Here is an 18,819-nt window from a genome sequence, read left to right as displayed (position 1 = left end):
GTATTTATTGATGTGCTGGTTACTCACCCCCACGGCATTAACAGCATCTTTGGGGAAATAGGCATGAGAAAAATCATTATTTGGCTAAAATTTGGATGCTTTCAGTTAGCCCTCAGAACTGTGCAAGCTGGTCATTTAAATAATCTCTAACTGAGAAAAAAATAAGCACATCCAGTAACAGGGGAGAGCCAGCAGGTTGTGGAAACAAAGCCTGAGCTTGTCCTGGCCCACGGAGAGCACAGATAGTCTTAGGTGCCATCAGCTTTGTGCTATAGAAAAGGTCTACACTGGAAACACAGATTTTACTTCCACTGAACAATTCCACACCCCAGAAGTTTAATGCAACAACGGGGGGAAATAATAATAAGCAGAGAGAATGCGAGTTTTACAGTTAGAAGGGCAAAAGCAGCTCTGGAAAACGTGGATTCTTCTCCTGGTCCTGTCACCAGGGGCGGACAGGGACCCTCCACGAGTCACCACACACCCCCTTCCCTTCCCCAGCTCTGCCGCAGGACTGAGCACATCCCCTCCAGTCCAGGTGGCTCCCGAGCCTCACCTCCTTCATGTTTGCAAACTTCCCGGGCCTTTGTCTTTAAAGCACTATATTCAATAGCACAGAGCTTTTATCAAACATATAAGCCATAATAATCAGAGCCATAATCACAATAATAACGCTTTTCTCTCAGTGGGGCCTTTCCTCGCGAGCAGCTCCGGGCGCTCCGCGAATGAGCGGCCGCGCCGCGCAGGGAGGTTTCCCTCTCGCCCAGAAGATTCCCTTGGCATTGCCCTCAGGTATCCCAGCCCACGGCCGGGGCTGTGTTCAGCCCGGGCGGGCAGGTGTGTCCCCGGCACAGCGGGCAGGACGGAGCGGTCCTGCAGCCCCGGGTTCCATGGGCAGGGAGCGGGGGGTTATCCCAGCGAGCCCGGCGCTGTTCCACCGCTGCCGTGCTGGGAAATCCCAGCTCCTGCCTTGCCTTCTGCCTGCACGGCAGTGCAGATGGTGCGGGTTTCAGGTACACTGGGCTTTCTCCCGACCGGGAGTTCCGAATCCTGCCCGTTTCGGGGTCCTCTCATCCTGGGAACGTGTGGCTGAACACCGGACCGTGTCCATTCGCGTGGGGAGCACAAGAGGAATTCTTTGCTTTTCCTGACCTCAGGTATTTTTAATAGCAACCCTTAGGAATGCACTTGTTTTATTTTTTCCCTTTGGCTCATTAAAGACCTCATTTGCCATCACTGAACTGACACAGCAGTTCCAGCACAAAGTCTAAAAAATAAAACAGCTTTAGGTGCTAAACAAATTTTTTTAAATACAAATTCAGCCCACTTTCTGCACATAACATTCTGGTTCCTGACCACACAGTACCTGTGATTTTACCGTGTATTGTAAGACCTCTGTATGTGCATTGTCGGCTCGACAGACAAATGCATCTGCACAGACACGTTTTGCATCGACACGGAGGTTTTATAGGACACGAGAATTCAGTGAAATTGGAATAACGTGCCTGTCTTTGATGCACTTTATAAACTTACATTCGTACACGCACCCGGCAGTGCCCTGTGATGTAAACACACGTGGATAGACATCACAGGCACTTCATCCGAGGGCACGGACACCCACGAGCACGGCCGTTATCGCAGGCCAGGACTCAATCCCCGATTCCTGCGTCTCCTTTGGCACTTTGGCACCTCAAAGCTGCTGCTCTGCGGGCGAGAGCAGCCAGTCCTCACGTCAAAGCCCCGGCTCGATCCCCCTTTGCCAAGTTCCTGCCCAGGCCAAGGAGAGGACGCGCTTTGCGCTCGTTCCCTCTGTGCTTTTTCCCAAATAAATCACGCGGGCCGGGTGGGGGAATTGATAAATTATATTTGCAGAATTCGGATAATTTTTTTTTTTTTTAAGAGTAAAGCGATCTTAAATCCTCGGCAATTTTTGTTGAAGCGCTAATTACACATCACCTTAATTAGCGGATCAACCCCCCCTTCCCTGCCCAGCATCCCTAATTGCCTAATTGAACAGATCCGGGGCAGGACGGGGGGGGGGACCCAGCGACGGCGGGGACCCGGCGGCGGCCCCGCATCTGCGCGGGGCTCCGCACCCGCGGCGGTCCCGGGGAGAGGAGCCCGGGAGAGCCTCGGCGAGCTCCCGGTCCCGAGGGAAGGGGGAGCCGGGCCGGGCACGGCTCTCTCCGGGGTTGATGTCCGCCCTCGGGGCCCGGAGCTCTGGGTAGGGACAGGGCGCAGGAAAAGGCTTGGAAATGGGAAAAAAGCCTAAGCGGCCGAAAGCGCCATAAATTTTCCTCCTTCGTGTGTTCCAGCGTTGGAACCGTCTGTGGGAGCACAAATAGAGCCGCACGCCGGGAAGTGGCGCTTGGGCTGCAGCCTCTGCCTGCGCTGCTCTCCCGCTCCCTTTTCCCTCCACAGTCTCATCACCCTTAATCTAAAAAAAAAAAATAAATTATATATATATAATGTATATATATATGTATATCAGTAAACGGGAAGCCTGTCTCCTCCTCAAAGGCGAAGCCTTAAATCGAGAAGCAGGTCCCGGGGAGCGCAGGGCTGGATTCACAACCATTTCCCTGCCACTCCAGCCTGCCCGCAGGATGCACCGGCTCTGCCTGAAAACTCCGTCTCCAAACTTTGCCTCGGTCATATTCCTAATAGTGAAAAGCAAACGGGACCGTAGAAATATTGGCCACCGTTTGCCAGCACGAGCACTTATTTAGAGCCTGCGATCCTGGCCAACCGTGTGTGGCTGGGAATTATATTCGCACTCTGAAATTCAGGGATTTCGAAAGGAAACGAATTTGCTTTCGGCGTGCAGCACCCAACTCCGGTGTTGTTTGCCTCCTCTGCACCCTCTCCCCAGCAGCAGCGAGACCCTCGGCCGCTGCAGGACCTTCTCCCCACTCACCCATATTTTATTTTCTCGCTGAAGGGCGAGGCCCTCAGAGCCGGGACGCGGCGTGGCCTTCTCCTGCCTGCCCTTCTCCTGCCTGCCCCGGAGAATCGTCCCGCACATCCCCCGGAGCCGCGGGCACAGCCCGGCCCTGGCGGGATGCGCACCCAGGGGGGCTGCGGGGGCCCCGCTCACCTGGGCACCCCCGGGGCTGCTGCGCCCCCCGCACCCTGCCCGAGCCTCGGCTTTTGATTTACAGCCATTACTCGAGGCTCCCAAGCCAGAGGGAAGCCACAAAGCGAGCGAAAACCATTCCCGACCCCGGTTCAGCTCCGCTGCCTCCGGTACCTGCCGCTGTCCCGGGGAGCCGGACTGAAAATTGCCGAGAATTCCTCTCCCACCCCAGCGCACACGCGTTCGTCCCCTTTCCCAGCCAGGTAATAGAGTCGAATTCCCAGCGGAGCCTCACATCTGCTTAAAATATTGTCCAATGAAATGAAATTCTCCGGCACACCGTGTTTCTACTGCCCCGCGTCCCGCTCTGCTCGGCGGCCGCGCACCGGGGGCCGTGCGGGCTCTCACGGCACCCGCACCCGCTCGTGGGGCCGGAGAGCCCCGGAAGGGCAGCTGGGCAGGGACCTGCGGGGTTCTGAGCCGTAACCCAAGTTCTCGCTACCTCGCCGGTGGAAACACGGCGAGATCCCCACACTCGTGTCCGTGTTTAATCTGTTTCGCAAATAAATACTCCTGGGATATTGAAACCTTAGCTTCGGACTACTGTTTTGAACTGTGATCCCTAAAAAATCCTCAGCTGAAACCCCATAAACCGTTGGGCCTCGTATTGTATTAAACACCTGATTTTAATCAGGGCTCAGCCTCCGAACAGGCGCTTTCCAGGCGCGTTCGCGGCCGCTCCGCGGCTCCCGCGGCCGGGAAGGGCTCGCTCCCGGGCACGGAGCTCCCGGCTCTTCTCCGAGCACTCAAGATATCCAGGCACCGAAAAACTCCTAGTCCCTAAGCTGCAGAAGCTCGCAGAGCTCCCCGGGGGAGCCGGGGCAGCGTGGCGGGTCCCACCCGTGCTGAACGCGGCCGGACCCGCATCGCGCCCACGGGGGCACATCTGCAAAAACCCGGCCCCGCGCTGCACCCCCCGGGCATATCTGCAAACACAGCAGCAAAAAGAAAGAGAAGGAGGGGAGAAAAAAAAAAAAAAGGAGAAAAACCGAAAAGAATAAAAATAAAAGAAATATTCCACTTTATTCAACCATTCAACTTCGCTTTTCCAGTCAAGAGAGCTGTGAAAATTACTCTTCATTTTAACAACCTAAAGCAATAAGTGATGACTTTTTAAAAAGTTATTATTTGAATGGGGGCGTTTAAAGCGGGTGTTTACTGAAAAATAAAAAAAATGAAATGAAATTCCAGGATTAATCGAAAAAAACTTCGTCGCAGCGATGCGCTGACAGTGTTGACCACGGAAACTGTAACCAATCCCACCCTGAGCAGGGTTTGTGCCCGCAGAGCCGAGGAAGGTGTGCGGGGGGCACACGGACACGGTCGGGGAGCGGGGGGACCTTCGTGGAGCGCGACGGAAAATGTCGCTACACGAAGGTAAATCGCAAGGCCTGGGGCTGCTGCAAAACGGGAGCGGCGGCCGGAGCTCGGGGCCGGCGACAAACCCCGCGACAGAGCGACTTTGTGAGGAAAACTGGACCGAGGAGCCGCGCTGGGGGTGGAGAACGGGGTCCCCCCTGGAACTGGCGCGTCCCCCCCAGGAAGGGGAACTGCGGCTCATCGCGAGGGGCCGGGACCAGACCTGCCCGCTGACCTTGGCCGCTGGAAACGGCTCCGAATAACGAACTTGAACGACAAAATGAACCCCGGAGCCCACGTGTGCGAGCGCTGCGAACGCCCGGGACCCTTCGCCAGCCACGGTTTGAAGCTGAACCCCGAAGGGTGTCCGGCAGGGCCGTCAGCTGCCCCCCTCACCTGGGGGGATCCCCCTCACCCGGGGGGCTCATGGAGGGGGCTGCGAGGAGTCCCCCCCGCCCGGCTCTGGGCACCTCCACATCCCCCGGGAGGCTCCCGTGGAAACCCACGCGGGTTCAGCCGGAGCAGCCGCCGCTACTCCCCGGAGCCTCCTCCGGGCACTACGAGCAGAGTTTCTAGCGGGGCACAGACTGCGCTGGAACTTCTGCAGCCTCCAGATATTTCGCACAGAGCCAGAGCGAAACAGAAACTAAATAATAATAGTAATAATAATAGTAGTAGTAATAATAATAATAGTAGTAATAGTGATAATAATATACAAGAGGAGGACAGAAAAGCCGCCCGGGCTCCGGGATCCTGAGCTGCACCGAGCCTAAGAGGGAATCGGCGAGGAACCAGCCCGAGCCTTTGCAACGGGACTCTGCGGGAGCGGGGACAGAGAAGTCCCGCTCTTCCCTACAGAAGCCACACTCTCCTCCTCGGAAAATCCATTCTAAAAACGACTCGAACGAAAGAACGGGAAAGGGTCCGCTAGAAGACGGAGGGAAAAGCTGCGCGAGACTTACGAGCTGCAATTCCACCCCCAAGTAAATTTTAAAAAATTAAAAATTAAAGACACTCCCCCACACTCCCCTCCCCCAGACCTTCTTAACCCCCAGCTGGGACACCCGAGCTGCCTTCAGGATCTTCCCTCTGGACCTGCGACTCCAAAGCCCCTCACTGAGAGCGGATCCATTTTTGCTACAAATTCTCTTCCTTCCCTCTGCTCGATAATTGTTCCCGAGACCAGAAGGGTTTCTCCCACCCCCCCCGTCTGCCTCTGCCTGTCTCTCTCTCTCTCTCTCCCCCCTCTCTCCAGCGCTCCGTCTCTCCGCTCCCGCCGGCAGATGCCAAACGCAGACCTCTAGCGCCCACTATTTCAGGACCCGGGAATATTATTTCACAAGACTTGGAACGACTCAATAAAAAAAAAAAAAAAAAAAAAAAAAAAAAAAAAAAATGCTATCCCCTTTCGTCAACTTCCAGCTAAACTTTCGCTTTTCTCCCCCGGCCCCGCGCCGCCCGCCGCAGCGCGGGAGGGCGCGGGGCAGCGCGGAGCCGAGCGGGGCAGCGCGGGGGGACCCGCGCCCACGGGCGGGCGGGAGGGCGGCGGGGCTGCGGCCGCCGCGGGGAGGGCGAGAGGGGCTCGCAGCCCCCGCAGCCCCCGGCCCGGCTCCGCAACCCCGGCCCCGCCGCCGGCGCGCGGAAGAAGGGAGAGAAAGGACCTACTTTTGGGCAGTTTTCTCGCCCTCGCCTTGGATCTCATCGTGTCGGCGTGTGGATTCCTCTCCTCCTCCTTGAGCCCAGAAGCAGCTACACACTATCTTCATCTCCCCAGCATTGTCAGTTTGGACACCTTCGCACATGCGCACAGAGCATTCAATCTGACACCCTCACCAGGGCCAAAAAAACTTTCCAATGTATTCATCATCATCAGCCTGGTTTGGGCTTTTTTTTTTTTTTTTTTTTTTGCCTTTTTTTTTTTTTCCTGTCCTATCCTCTTCCTCAGACCACTTATCTCTGCCCCCTCCTCTCTCCCAGCACCCATCACAGCCTTCCCCTGATCTGCCCCTTTAAGAAAAATCAGCCCTCTCCGCTCCTCACCCTCCGCACACTGACCTTACACACTGGACAATATTTAAGGATCAAGGTGCCATCCTATAAAGAGGTGATTATCATTATATTATTATTACTACTATTATTATTACTACTACTAAATAGCAATGCTGAAGAGAGTTTAACAGATGTCATCTTGCAGTCGTAGTTTAGACATGCTTTTGTTTTTAGTCTGAAAAATATTTTTTTACGTAAAGTTTTCAACCAGCGTCTGTCTTTATTTTCTTCCCGTTTTTTTTTTCTTTTTTTAACCCTCTTCTCCTTTCTCGCCCCCTTTGGCTCGGGGGGGATTTCGCCTAACTTTAAGAAAAACAACTTTTAAAATAACAGAATTTGCGCTGTTGTGTTTTGTCGGTATTTCTCGTGTTTCTACCAGAATGTTTCGGCGCTCGGCGGCTTCTCCCCTTCTCCCCCGCTCGGGTTGTCGGTGTTTGCGGGCGTTTCGACCCCGGCCGCGGCCCCCACGTCGGGAGGGCCCCGGGCCCCGCACCCCGTCGGGAGGGGACGGGGAGGGAGGGCGGCCGCTCCCCTCCGCCTTCCAGGTGGAAGGAAAGCAGCGCTCCGGGGCAGCGCTCCCCAGGGACGGGGGAAGCCGGGAGACACCCGAGGAGAGGGGGGAGAGGAAGGACAGACACCCCCGGAGCGTCGGGGAGCCCCGCAGGACCTGCCCACCCCCCCGGAGCGGAGGTAGCGAGAGCCCGGGCAGAGCCGCTTTGAAGAGAGGAGCGAAGTGTAAATAGCCGGTGATTGATGTGCTGGCTTTGACTGCGGAGAAAGCACTATTTTAATTCAAGTGGCCAGGTCAGATGGTCACGGAAGAAGGTTGAAAGGTAGGATTTAATGAGATTAATATGGAGAGAGGGAGAAACGCGCGCCTTCCTAAACATTCCATAAAATATTGGGGCGAGGGGAGCGCGGCGTCCCCGCTGGAGGTGCGGACCCGTCCCGGGGAGACCCGGGAGCCCTGGCACCGAAGGGCACCGCAAAAACAAAGCAAAACTTGTGCGGGTGCGTCAGGTCCCTGCTGGAAGCCATTCCGCCAGCTGCACTCCTGCCCTGCAGGTGGAACTGGGGAGGGGGGAATATTCCTGCTAATTACCGGTTTTCCCCTCCTCAATAAACTCTTTAATTGCAAATGGGAGCGGGGGCCTTTCAGATGCTACCGAGGAGCCGCGTTCGAGGGCAGGGTGGGGGAGCAGGAGGCCAAATAAAATCAATCCGTTTGAAGGGAACTTGGAGCCACGTGTCGCCTAAAATGCCGAAGAGGTGCCTGTGAATTCCTGCCTCGAGGACGCCGTTCCACGGCGCGGCGGGCACCCCGAGGTTGGAAAAACAAGCTCTTCCCAGCCTCACCGGTGAAACAGGAGCTCGAATGTTTCCAACTCATTGCAATATTTCTTCCAGCGCTCCTGGACGCTCACTGTCCCCGCGTCCCCCACCGAGCTGCTCCCGGGACGGACGGATTTCAGTCTGAAAACGTCGTCCCGGGTTATTTGTCCCTGTTATTACAGCGGTCTTCTGGCAGAAGACAGAGTAAAGCCGGGAGACCCACGGCTGGCGAGGGGAGAATGTCCCGGTCGCCGCGTCCCCTTCCCCGAGCCGGGGGACGAAGGGCACGGAGGGCCCGCAGCACCGGGCCGGGACCGCGGCCGTGCCCCCCCCGCAGCCCCGGCCCGGCACAACCCCTGCTTTTGTTTTCTTGCCAAACCCTCCTGCATCCCCAGCATTCCGATTCCCCCGGGAATCGGCTCCTGCGGTAAATAGCCAAGCTCCAGCGGACCCGCTCGCAGATATTTAGGGAGACGCAAAACGCTTTCGGGGGCGCACGAGGGGTGTGGGGGGGTTCGACCGTGGTTTTGGTGATGCTTCTGCCAACGAAGCCACCGAGAAGCGGCCCCGCCGGGTCTGTCCGAGCCGCTGCGGCCGTTCCTGCCGGGCTGGAGCGGGGCTCCCGCGGCCACCGGCGGGCACCGAGCGGGGCCGGGCTGAGCGGCGCTTCGCCGGGCCGGGAAAGGGGGAAAACGGAGGGGGGAAAAAAGCCCTAAAATAAAAATGCGTGGGAAAAAAAGGGGGGAAAAATTAGAGAACGAATTCTGAAGGGCCGGTGCCGGGGTGTGCCGGCGGTGGGCTGCGGGGCGTGGGGGAGAGGACACGCTGCCACCCCCCACACGAGTGGGGTCTCTTCCCGCACCAGGCACAGACGGGTGATTGCGGTTCAGCCCCCGGGAACGGGCCCCGTTTCCCCCGCTCGCTTTAAGCCAAAACAGCTCGAGAGGCTGCAGGGCCGGTGGCGAGGGCAGGGGCCGGGGCGCTCCGGGGACGGCGTGTCCTCGGGACACGCTCCTGTGCCCACCGAGGGTCGTTCCTCGCTGCATCCCAGCACCGAGACCCCCGTGGAAGGAGAGGGGCTCCTGGGGTTCAGCAAACCCCCGGAGCGAGGTGTGCGGCCCGGGCAGGGAGAGCCTCACAGTCCCCCGGAATCCCCGAAGCTCCCCCATCCCACCGGGTGAGCATCCCGGGGCGGCCACCGGCTTTTCCAGCCTGCACCTGTTTGAGTGCGTGTCGCTTCCACGGGGAACAGCAAACTAATTAGCGGGGAGGGAGGGAGAAGCACCAGGAAGCTTCTCGGCTCTCCCGGGTCAGGCCGGGTGGCTGCCAAGGAGCCGGGGCCCTGCCCGGCCTGCAGACACGCGTGCTCCGCCACTTCCCGAGGAACTCTGCCCACGGCGGGCCTGGGGCACCCCGGGGGTGGTTGAAGGGAAAAACGATTCCCTCTGAGGTGGCCGAATTTCCACCGAGCCTTAATAACTGTCTCTTCCAGGGAAAGCAGCAGACATGCCCCTCTGCACCACACGCGTGGCAGGGGACAGGGACCCGCAGTGCCCCAAGGGCGGCACGGCCCGGGGTGAGGATGGGGGGGCTGGGGGCACAAGCGAGCGAGCGGTACCAAAACGCGCCTGTTCAGAGTTTATCCCCTCCGCCCTCGCCCCTCTTTGTGCCTCCATCCCGCTCCTCTCCCCGCTAATGGACATTTCATCCCGCGGCCCCCGCAGCGCGGGGGGGTCCCCGCAGCTCTGGGGAGGGGGCGTTGGAGCGGCGGGAATTTATGGGTGGGTTCCCTGGCATCAGCACTAAAAGCCATGTGTTCCCAGGTACTTTACAAGGCCGGCTTGGAACACACTCTCCAGGTGAAGCGCTGCGTGGCAGCCGCCCGGCTCGGCTCCCTTCGGGGCCCTCCCGGGAGCGCCGGGCTCGGGTGGGCACCCACGGGCAGCGGGGGCACGGGAGAAGGGAAAGGCGCTTTGCGAGCTGTTTTGCACAAGTGCTTTTTAAGCAGTAAAGAAGATTAGAATGGTTGCGCTAGTCCGGCTTGTCCGGGAGCTGCCGCACACCCCGAGTAACCCCTTCCCAAGGATTTTCGCATAAATCACTCTTTGTTCCCGCGCACGGCTGCGGCGGGATTAAATCAAGAATTAATATTTTCAACTACGCAAGAGCCCGGTGGCACAGGACGGGGCTGCCCTCCGCGGGGTCAGCGAGCCCCGCGCAGATCAGGCGGTAAGAATTGTCACACGCTTCCCGAGGGATTTTCCCTCCTAATCTGCCCTTAATAAGCGGAGGAAGCGCACCCACGGGGGGACGAGGGGCTGCCTCGCAGCCACGCCGTGGAGCAGCGTGCCGCTCGTCCCCCGCCGCCAGGGAATTCCAACACCTTTGGGACGCGGTCCCTGCGTGGAGCCGGCGCAAGGGGGCGGTTCAGGACAGGCGGGAGCCCCGGGGGTCCGGGGGGAGCCCCCGCCGAGCATCCTCCGCCCCGGGCCGCCGCCGGGGACACTCGGTTTGCGTCCCCAGCAGCGGCTCCGCTGGAGGCCGGGGCGAGGCGAAAGACATAAAAATAACAAAATTAAAACTCTCCGAGGGTGGCTGCGGCCCCCCCGCGCTGAGGGTCCCCCCGTTCCCGGGCTCACACCCGCTCCACACGCAGGTGGAGGGTGACCGAGGCTCAGTGCCAGAGTCACATCCTCCACCCGCCAGACCCCGGCAGGTCCTTTCCTGAACTGACCCATTTACACACTCATTGGTTCAAATCAGTATTTTACCCGAAAACCTTTGAGAAGCGCCGGAACAAGCACCACCGAGAAAGACAGAAATGGCTGCATTTTGTTGGGGGTGGGGAGGGGGGAAGAAGAAATTAAATCACTCTTTCTGGTCCTCTTAGCGATGAAATACAGAGGGGAAAGGTTAATATCGCTGCAGAACCTGTGCCTGCACGTCACTGTCCTGTACCTCACTGCTCTGATATTCCCCTGCACTGAAACCCGTCTGTGCATCAAAATGAGGTTATGAGACTATTTTTTTTTTCTTATTTCTAGAAGAAATCGCTGGCTCCTCTGGCCATGAAAAAACAGCGTGTAAATTGCCATTTCAGATTTTTCAAAAAACATGTTCAGCTCTAAGAATTCTTCCGAATTCGTTACACTCCGCCGCGCGAGGCTGCGCCTTGATGGCCCCGGCGAAGGTAAAAATGCACGTCGTAAAATAAGTCTTAAAAAAAAGAAAAGCACCATTTACATTTGAATATCTAACTTGAACAGGATTATAGTTACAATCGTCAGAGATCGAGCAATGTTGTCTCCAAAACGGCAGCCCATGAACAGACAGTTTCGGGGATGTAAACACAGTAGATTTAATCGTGACGGTCTCTGGGAATGAAGGGAAATTAAGGAGTTATAGCAATTTTTTTAGACGTTTGATCAAAATATTTTTGCCCGGAGATCGCTTGCCAAATGAAAGCAAAATGGAAACGATGGGCGCTGTAATTCAGCAGTTTTGTCATGGAAAGAGCTCAAAGTCCCCGGTCTCTCAGGGCAGGGGGTTCTCCCTCGCCCGGGGCTTTGGGGAAGGTTCTCTCCCTGCGGGAGGGGACCCTGGGAAACAAATGTTGGGGAAGTAATTTTCGATCAAGCGTTTTTCAGCCGAAATACCGTATACTGAAGGCACTAAAACGATCTATGTTCGCCTTTCCCCCCGGAATTAACAGAACTCCCCTAATTTAAGGCTTCCATCGAGCTGCAGCACCCAGCGGGGTTGGGGTCCATTAATCCTCTCGCGGCACCGGCCCAGGGGCTCCCTTGGCCGGGGGACCCCCCGCTCCCCCGGGCCAGGCCCGCTGTACATTACTGGCTGTAATTAAGTGTTCTGGGGGCAGAGTGGAGGGGGTGTGAGCGAACCGCAGCCCCCCCAATACCATTTGCTGTCCTGCCAGAGACCGGCTCGGAACCCTCCCCGCGAACACCGCCCGCTCTGGGGGTGACTCCCCTCCCCGGGGGATCCCCCGGAGATGCCCCCTCGCTCCCCGGGATCGGTCCCCGAAGCACAGAGCGGTGCTGCCCTAACCCGACGGGGGGGACACTCGAGCGGTCCCGCTTCCCCTCCGCCTTCCCCGGGCACCGCCGGGCTGGGGTGCGGAGCCCCCGCCGCGGAGGGTGCGGGGCCGGGGGTGCGGAGCCCCCGCCGGTTACGAGCCGGCTTTGTTTGCGCTTCCCCGGCTAAGGACGGCCGGGGCGGAGCTGCCCGGATAATTATTAGCTATTAATTGAGTTCAAGACCTTTTATGGCGATGGGAAATGAGGAGCCCGACCACTAATCCCGAGGAGGGGCTGCGCGCAGCCAAGAGCCGCGAACGCGCCGTCCAGGGCTGGCCTGACACAATGTCCCGGGGGCGGAGGGGGAGAGGAACGAAAAAATTCATTAGGTGAAAATTACAGCAACTTTAAACGGAGGGATTTATTTAGGAGACACCTTTGGGAGCTGCCGCCGAGAGCGGGGGGAGAGGGGCGAGAGCCCCCGGCGCTGCCCGACGGGGCGGATCCAGGGCTGCCCCGGGCAAGGTGAGGAGCGACGGCCTGGCCTCCCCCCCGGGCCCCCAGGGAGCAGCGGGGCTGCTCTTACCGATTCCGTTTCCTTATCTTTACACGCTTCCACCTTCCAATTAAACTTCCCCAAATTGCCAAAAGCCTGATTTGCATGCAAGGGACCCCGCTCAAAGATGCTAACTTATTGTCTCCTCCCAGAACTTAACATTTCTCTCTTCAGTTCCCACTTGAAAGAAGTTTTAGAACAGTATTCAAAGACTGTCCAAACGAACAAAACCTTCCCCTTCGCTCGGGAGAGAAATCCGGTGTATTCAATACGAGGGCATATTCTCAAAAGTTTGCAGATTTGGGTTTAAAGGCGGTATTGTTCGTGCCTTTTTCCTGAAACTTCTTTAGTTTTTCCCCCCTCAGCGCGCGGCTCACATGCCTGCAAAGGATTATTAAAATAAAACATCATAGAGCATTTTTTCCCCTTTTTTTTTTTTCTACTGTTTAGAATTACTTTTCTGGAAGAGCTTTCCAAGCATCCCCCCCCCCCCGCAAGTCATAATTAAGAACACTTTTTTTCTAACAACAGGAAAAGTAAAGAATCAAACCGGTCCCCGAATACGCCTTTTTTCTTTAAACACTAACAGAGTTCTAAAGCCGGAAATATTTATCTGTTCCAAATACACCTGAAGAAAAACCTCTCGGTGCTGGATAAACGCTGCTCTTCTGCAGCAGAAGGAATTAAAACGGCGAGATTTTGATACCAGGAAGATCTCTAAACGCGAACCTCAATTCTTACTGGGTTTGCAAAACCTGTTTACAAGGCGACATGATCTCTGCCTTCGAACACTCCCTCACACACACACGCCCCCGCTGTTGTCTTTTTAGGATTAAAAGAAGATGATCCAACGGGCTAAGGATGTAAAAGTCCTCTTGGGAAAGCGATAAACTGCAAAAAGCCAGTGGCAACTCATTTCTGATTAACTCCTTTTTACAAAGGGGCGGAATGGAAGCGAACAGGGACCCGACGGGACACGAACATATTTTATTCATTTAATACAAAGCAGCTTTAAAAAAAAAAAAAATCTTTAAAAAGGCAGTTCAGAGCATAACTCACGGGCCGGGGGGGAAGGCAAAAACCTGATGGGGTGTGAGGTGATGTCGCCGTCATCCCTCGCTCCCGGGAGAGCGGGCAGCGCTCCGGGCAGCGGGAGGGACGCGCTCCCCGGGCTGCGGGGCTGGGGGGGACACACAGCCCTGGACCCCCGGCCAGCCCCAGGGGGGGCAGCCCCTTTGCTGGGGACCCCCCCAGCAGGACCCCGGCTCTCCCCGCTCCCCTTAAAGGCGGAATCAATGAAATCATGTAAGTGCCCGGAGCACAAAGAGCTCCTGTCCTCGGCTCTGCAGATCATAACCAGAGATGGGAAAGTATTTACAGCACCCTCCGAGTGACTGGGCCATCGCTACCAAAAAAATAATATTTTTAACCACAGGGAACCGAGAGTTCACGTAGATTTACAAATTAATGAGGACTTACTGGAGAAAGTAACTGCAAGAACATGTGTTAAAACGCAACAGAAAGAATTCCATCGATTTCCATGAGAGGTGGACTGCATCCAGGAAGAATGAGTCAACTTCATTCCTTGGGCAAAACTCACGAACTGAAGAGAATTACTGCAGGCATGCATTTGGATCACCCCGCGTCCCCCCAGTTCATGTATTGCTGTCCCACTAACTACCTCTTAAATGCTGTGATGGGTTAGAACGGGGTGGGGATTCCTCTAAAGAATGCTTTTAATCACTGGGAACTGATGTTTGAACAAATATATTTCCCCCACAATATCACATCAGTCACGAGTAACTGTTCAGCCAAAAAGGCTCTCGCAAGACAACACAACGCAGTGCAGGACAGAACAGCTCAGGGCACCAGGAGGAACAGTCTTTCACACATCACAGGGACTCACTCCTGTGTTCTACCTGTTTGTCCTGCTGCTAAATCTCGTTTCTCCTCTCCCCACAATTTGAGTGTTAAATTGTGCAAGGTTTTGGTTTCGTTTCCGTGGAGGAGGTGAAAACTCTTGAAGCCACTGAAAAGTTTCCTCCCCAGCCCCATTCCCCTGCTGCAGGGAGGTGCTGTTCCCCTCAGGGGAACGAGCAGCACCTTGAACTGAGAGAGAAACCCTTCTCCAGTCACACATGCACATTGCCCGTGTTTTATTTTACAGGTGGAGGAACGAACTACCCGTTAATTTAAGAGATTTGGGTTGAAACCTCAGAACACTGTGATGGGAGCAATGAGGAGACAAACCCTGACACACTCTCAGAGTTCTGCTCTTTGCCTTCAGAAGCCCCAAGTTTCACACAGACCCTCCCATAACTTCTATTAACACACAGAGGGCATGTCAAACATTTAGAAACAAGGTCATCACATTTCTCAGCCTTACTGGTGGCTTTTTAGCCCACAAATTTCCCACATGAGAGCTCTTGGCAGTCCCACAGGAGCGCCACAGGTTTGTTGTTGAAAATAAGTGAGGTGCAGCTCGTGATAAGATAATCAATGAACAGTTAAAAACCAAGCTCCAATGACATGGTTAGAAAATTAAATGCAAATATATACAAACTAGTCAATGGTTTCTATGAACATAAATGTCTGTCTACCTCATGACTGCTATTTTCCAGCCAGCTTTCCAACCAGTGCAGTCTTTGCACTCCTCTATCTACAATTGTACCATTTATAAGCCAGGAGCCCACCTCGCCCATGTGCTTGTTCCTACAGTGACTCATGTTCCACTGGGTTTTATTCCTGTGAAGACTCGTGCTGAACCAGAGGAAAGAGTAGAACCTTTGGGGAAGGAATGGCATGGTTTGGAAAGCATCAGACACACTCACTGCTCCCTGTCAGAAAATGAAAGCTCTGGTTTACATCTCATGTGAGAAAATGGCCTTAAAAATAAAATATTGCTTTGATAACTGGGTCAAAAGTCTTGCTGAACAATACTGGGATGGGTTGCCCAGAGAAGCTGTGGCTGCCCCATCCCTGGAAGTGTCCAAGGCCAAGCTGGACAAGGCTTGGAGCAACCTGGGCTAGTGGAAGGTGTCCCTGCCCATGGCAGGATGAGCTTTAAGGTCCTTCCCAACCCAAACCATTCTGGGTTAGATTCCATGCTAACAGAAGGAAATAAAATTTCAAAAAAAAAAAGGATGAAGTGTTTTATACAAAAGCAGCACAGCAAGCTGCAGACTTGAGTCCATTTGACAGGAAAGGACATCTCATTTTTTCAGGCCTTCCCCTCAGCATTGTGTCCCATTCATTCACTGTGCTCAAGGTGCCCACTCATTGCTGGAAGAGCAGCTTCCAGACTCACTGGAGAAAGAATAGAGGAGCAAAGTGTGCTACAGGTACAAGCAGGTTACTCACATCCTCAGAGCCACAACAAAGCTGTGCAGGAGGATTGGGAAGAGCTCCTGCTCTGAGAACAAGTCACTTTTGAATTTGCCAAACCACAGCAAAGAGCAGAGGGCTCGGGCACCTCACACCAACCCAGCCCAGCAGATGCTCTGGCTCTGAGCCCTGGGCTCACACAGGGTGTTCTCAGACAGAGAGCCCGTGCACACACACTGCCACCAGCTCCAAAAACCCTGGGTGACTCTCAACACCCCCTCAGAGCACAGCAGCACCGGTTCCTGACAGACACCTCCCCATGGTTCCACCCCAGATTCTCTCAGTGCCCTCAAAGATACATCACGAGTTGCTCCACTGCCACTCAGCTGCAGTTTTGCTCCTTCAGTATAAATGAGATGGGGAAATAGTTTCATTTCTCTGAAGTATAAAGTTAAATAGAGTGAACTGAGAAGTTTCTTGAAAAATAATGGAGTGAGATCATCCATACAATGATTTAAATATGTTAAGGAAAGCCCTGTCTGATCATCCAGGAGCTGTCTGGCAGCCACACTCCCACCACCAGAGACCTTCCCTGCTGGGACTGAAGCCCTTCCCAGCAGAAATCAAGAGCTGTGTTGTCAGGGTTGTCATTCACCAGGACACTGCTGGTTCCCCCCACCCTTAAACACACCCCAACCCACACTAAACTGTTCATTTGCTTATCACTCAGGTTGCTGGAAAGTCATAGTTCTGACAGCTACACCAGACATTTTCTCACTGTTCATACATGCTGATATCACACGAGGAAATTCTGGATTCTTCTGTATAAATAATAAATTTATCATACCCATGGTGCATATATGGAAAATACTCAGACACCCTTAGTCATATAAACTGTCCCAAGCTCACAGAAGTAAGAGATGATCTATTAAAGAATAACCAAAACCCAGGACACATCATCCAAGAACAGAACCACAACTCAAAGTTATTCAATGGGTAAACCCAATATTTTTGTCACTCAAGTGGTTGCATTTTGTCAAGAAAAAAAAATCTCAATAAAAGAATTTTATTCTGGTAGGATGAGAAAAATGCTAAACATGTTTTTATGGGAGAAACAGAGATAGAGCACTGGCTTGAAAACTGAAAATCTCTCATGCCCTGATCTATAAATAAAACTCCTTGGGTTTTTCTTTTGTACTAAATTTAAAGGAAAGCCTTTTCCATGGAGAGTTTTCTTTAAAGCAGACTATGCCCCAAAAGGACTTTAACGATGGTGTTTCCAGCAAGCAGCATGAATGAATTAAACAATAAATGCAGGCAGGAGCAGCTGTGTGTTCCTTTACCAGAAGCAGATGGATGTGCAGTTCAAACACAGGGGTCTCACAAGAGGACGGTTCCAGACAGTTCTCACCCACACCACAACCACAGTTTTCCTTCCCCCTCTGCTCCAGGGCCTGGGCTCAGGTGCCATTTGCCCTCCAGCATCACAAAGAGCTCCAAGGTTGGCACCAGCGACCATCAAGCAGAAATCTCACATTTTGTTACACAAAAAACCATCAAATTATTGATCTCTTTCACCTGTTTATCCACAGGCTACAGGGGAAGAGGTGAGGAGAGACACTCAGCCCTCCTTGGCACACTCAGGTCAGCTCCATCCTCAGCTCAGAGCAGCCAGAGCCTCACTGCCTGTCTTCACACAACTCCTGCCCTTCACAGATAAACTCAAGATCTTCTGGAATTACTCAGTCTGGAAGCCCCCAGGGTCTCTCTCCTCCTCACAAAAATCTCACAGCCACCTCCCTGGAGCCACAAGTTTCAAACCAACCAACTCTGAGGGACACCAACACTGTCTGCTGCAATTCATCTGCCTTAATGTGAAATGCTGGGATGCTCTGGCACTACAGCAGAGCCCCATGTCCTGTCCAAGAACACCAACCTTTGCTCACCAGCCTGGCAACAGCCACCAATTATTGTCACCTGGCATTTCACATCAACACTGCCACCTTCATTGCCTGCCCAAACTCTGACCCAGAACTGCTGAAAATGCACCATTTCACACCCAAAACAACAGCATTTCAGCCAGAGCAGAGGACAATAATTCAGCTTGCCCAAATCACTTTCTGTATTAGTTCCACTTGCTACCACTCTCAAGCCTTCCCATCCTTGACCTTTTATAGGAAAGAAATAACATTTTTCCTACCTGCTGTTTTCTTCTTTCTCTGCAGAGAAGAGGTTTCTGCTGGCACAGGGGAGTTGGGCACCCACACCAACAACATCAGGACCCAGCAGACCTGTAAGAAACATTGAAGTTGAGGCAAACAGCTCATCCCCTTGCAGCTTCCCCCAGTCCCACCCCAGTCTTTGCTAGAGAGGCAGATCCTCCAAAACTCAGGAGTTTTAACAGAGTAAGAAACCCCCCAAACATTGCAAAGGTTCCTGCTGGCACCATCTGGGCCTTTGCTGGGGGCAGGTTTTGCAGCCCAGGGTTAGTGGTGCAGGACAGACTCAGAACAGGATTTTGGGGCTGTAACTCAGATTCTCTGCCCCGTCCCTGTGAACCACCCCCAGTTTATCCCCCCAAAGGAGCTGGAGAACACACAAACCTCAAAGAGAACGTGGAGCCTCCAGTTTGCAGGTCAGTGCAGCGAGGAGCCCACGGGCAGCAGGACCTTCCCTCAGAGAGAACAGAACCTTCTGGAAGCCCCCAGAGCCCCCTTTGTAGAGCTAATTGATGAAGGTAATTGGAGTCAGGTGTGTGGGCCAGGTGGATTCTATTCAGTTCATCAGGGCAGGTGCTGGTGATGAAGGGCTGGGATGACCCCACTGCCCCTGTCCCTGCCTGGGGAGCCCTGAGCCAGGGACAGCCCCACACACAGTGGCTGCCACACCTGGGGTGGCCCCTTGGCATGGGGAGGGAATTCCTCTGGCAGGGACTGAGAAGCTCAAGAGAAAATTGCTGCCTGAGCACCACCTGGTCTGGTGGAAACTGTCCCAGCCCATGGCAGGGGATTGGAATGAGATGATCT

At 54.5% G+C, this 18,819-nt stretch overlaps 1 protein-coding gene and 1 long non-coding RNA gene across 7 annotated transcripts in view; one reads left to right on the top strand and one right to left on the bottom strand.

Annotated features, from left to right (window-relative positions):
* PRDM16 (PR/SET domain 16) overlaps nt 1–6,306 on the bottom strand; it is a 258,782-nt gene extending 252,476 nt beyond the window's left edge. For 2 of the 5 annotated variants that reach the window (XM_027742963.2, XM_027742972.2), the window contains exon 1: nt 6,161–6,305. In XM_027742963.2, the coding sequence (XP_027598764.1) occupies nt 6,161–6,197 (37 nt within the window). In that variant the 5' untranslated portion in view covers nt 6,198–6,305. Of the gene's footprint in view, nt 1–3,250; nt 3,268–6,160 lie in introns of those variants that run through there. The other 3 variants (XM_027742982.2, XM_039390879.1, XM_039390878.1) reach the window with 3 other exon arrangements.
* Nucleotides 6,307–6,452: 146 nt separating this feature from the next.
* On the top strand, nt 6,453–15,381 carry LOC113999478. 2 transcript variants are annotated; one of them, XR_003544890.2, is made up of 3 exons: nt 6,453–6,599; nt 10,921–11,066; nt 15,188–15,381. It is a non-coding gene; the product is annotated as an uncharacterized LOC113999478 (long non-coding RNA). The 2 variants fall into 2 exon arrangements; XR_005567087.1 differs by lacking the exon at nt 6,453–6,599 and adding an exon at nt 7,067–7,377.
* Nucleotides 15,382–18,819: the final 3,438 nt, after the last annotated feature.

This window comes from Pipra filicauda, unplaced genomic scaffold (genome assembly GCF_003945595.2).
Source record: "Pipra filicauda isolate LSUMZ 115617 unplaced genomic scaffold, ASM394559v2 scaffold87_size3191425_pilon, whole genome shotgun sequence".
NCBI lineage: Eukaryota > Metazoa > Chordata > Aves > Passeriformes > Pipridae > Pipra > Pipra filicauda.
This window is presented reverse-complemented; position numbering and strand designations above follow the sequence as displayed.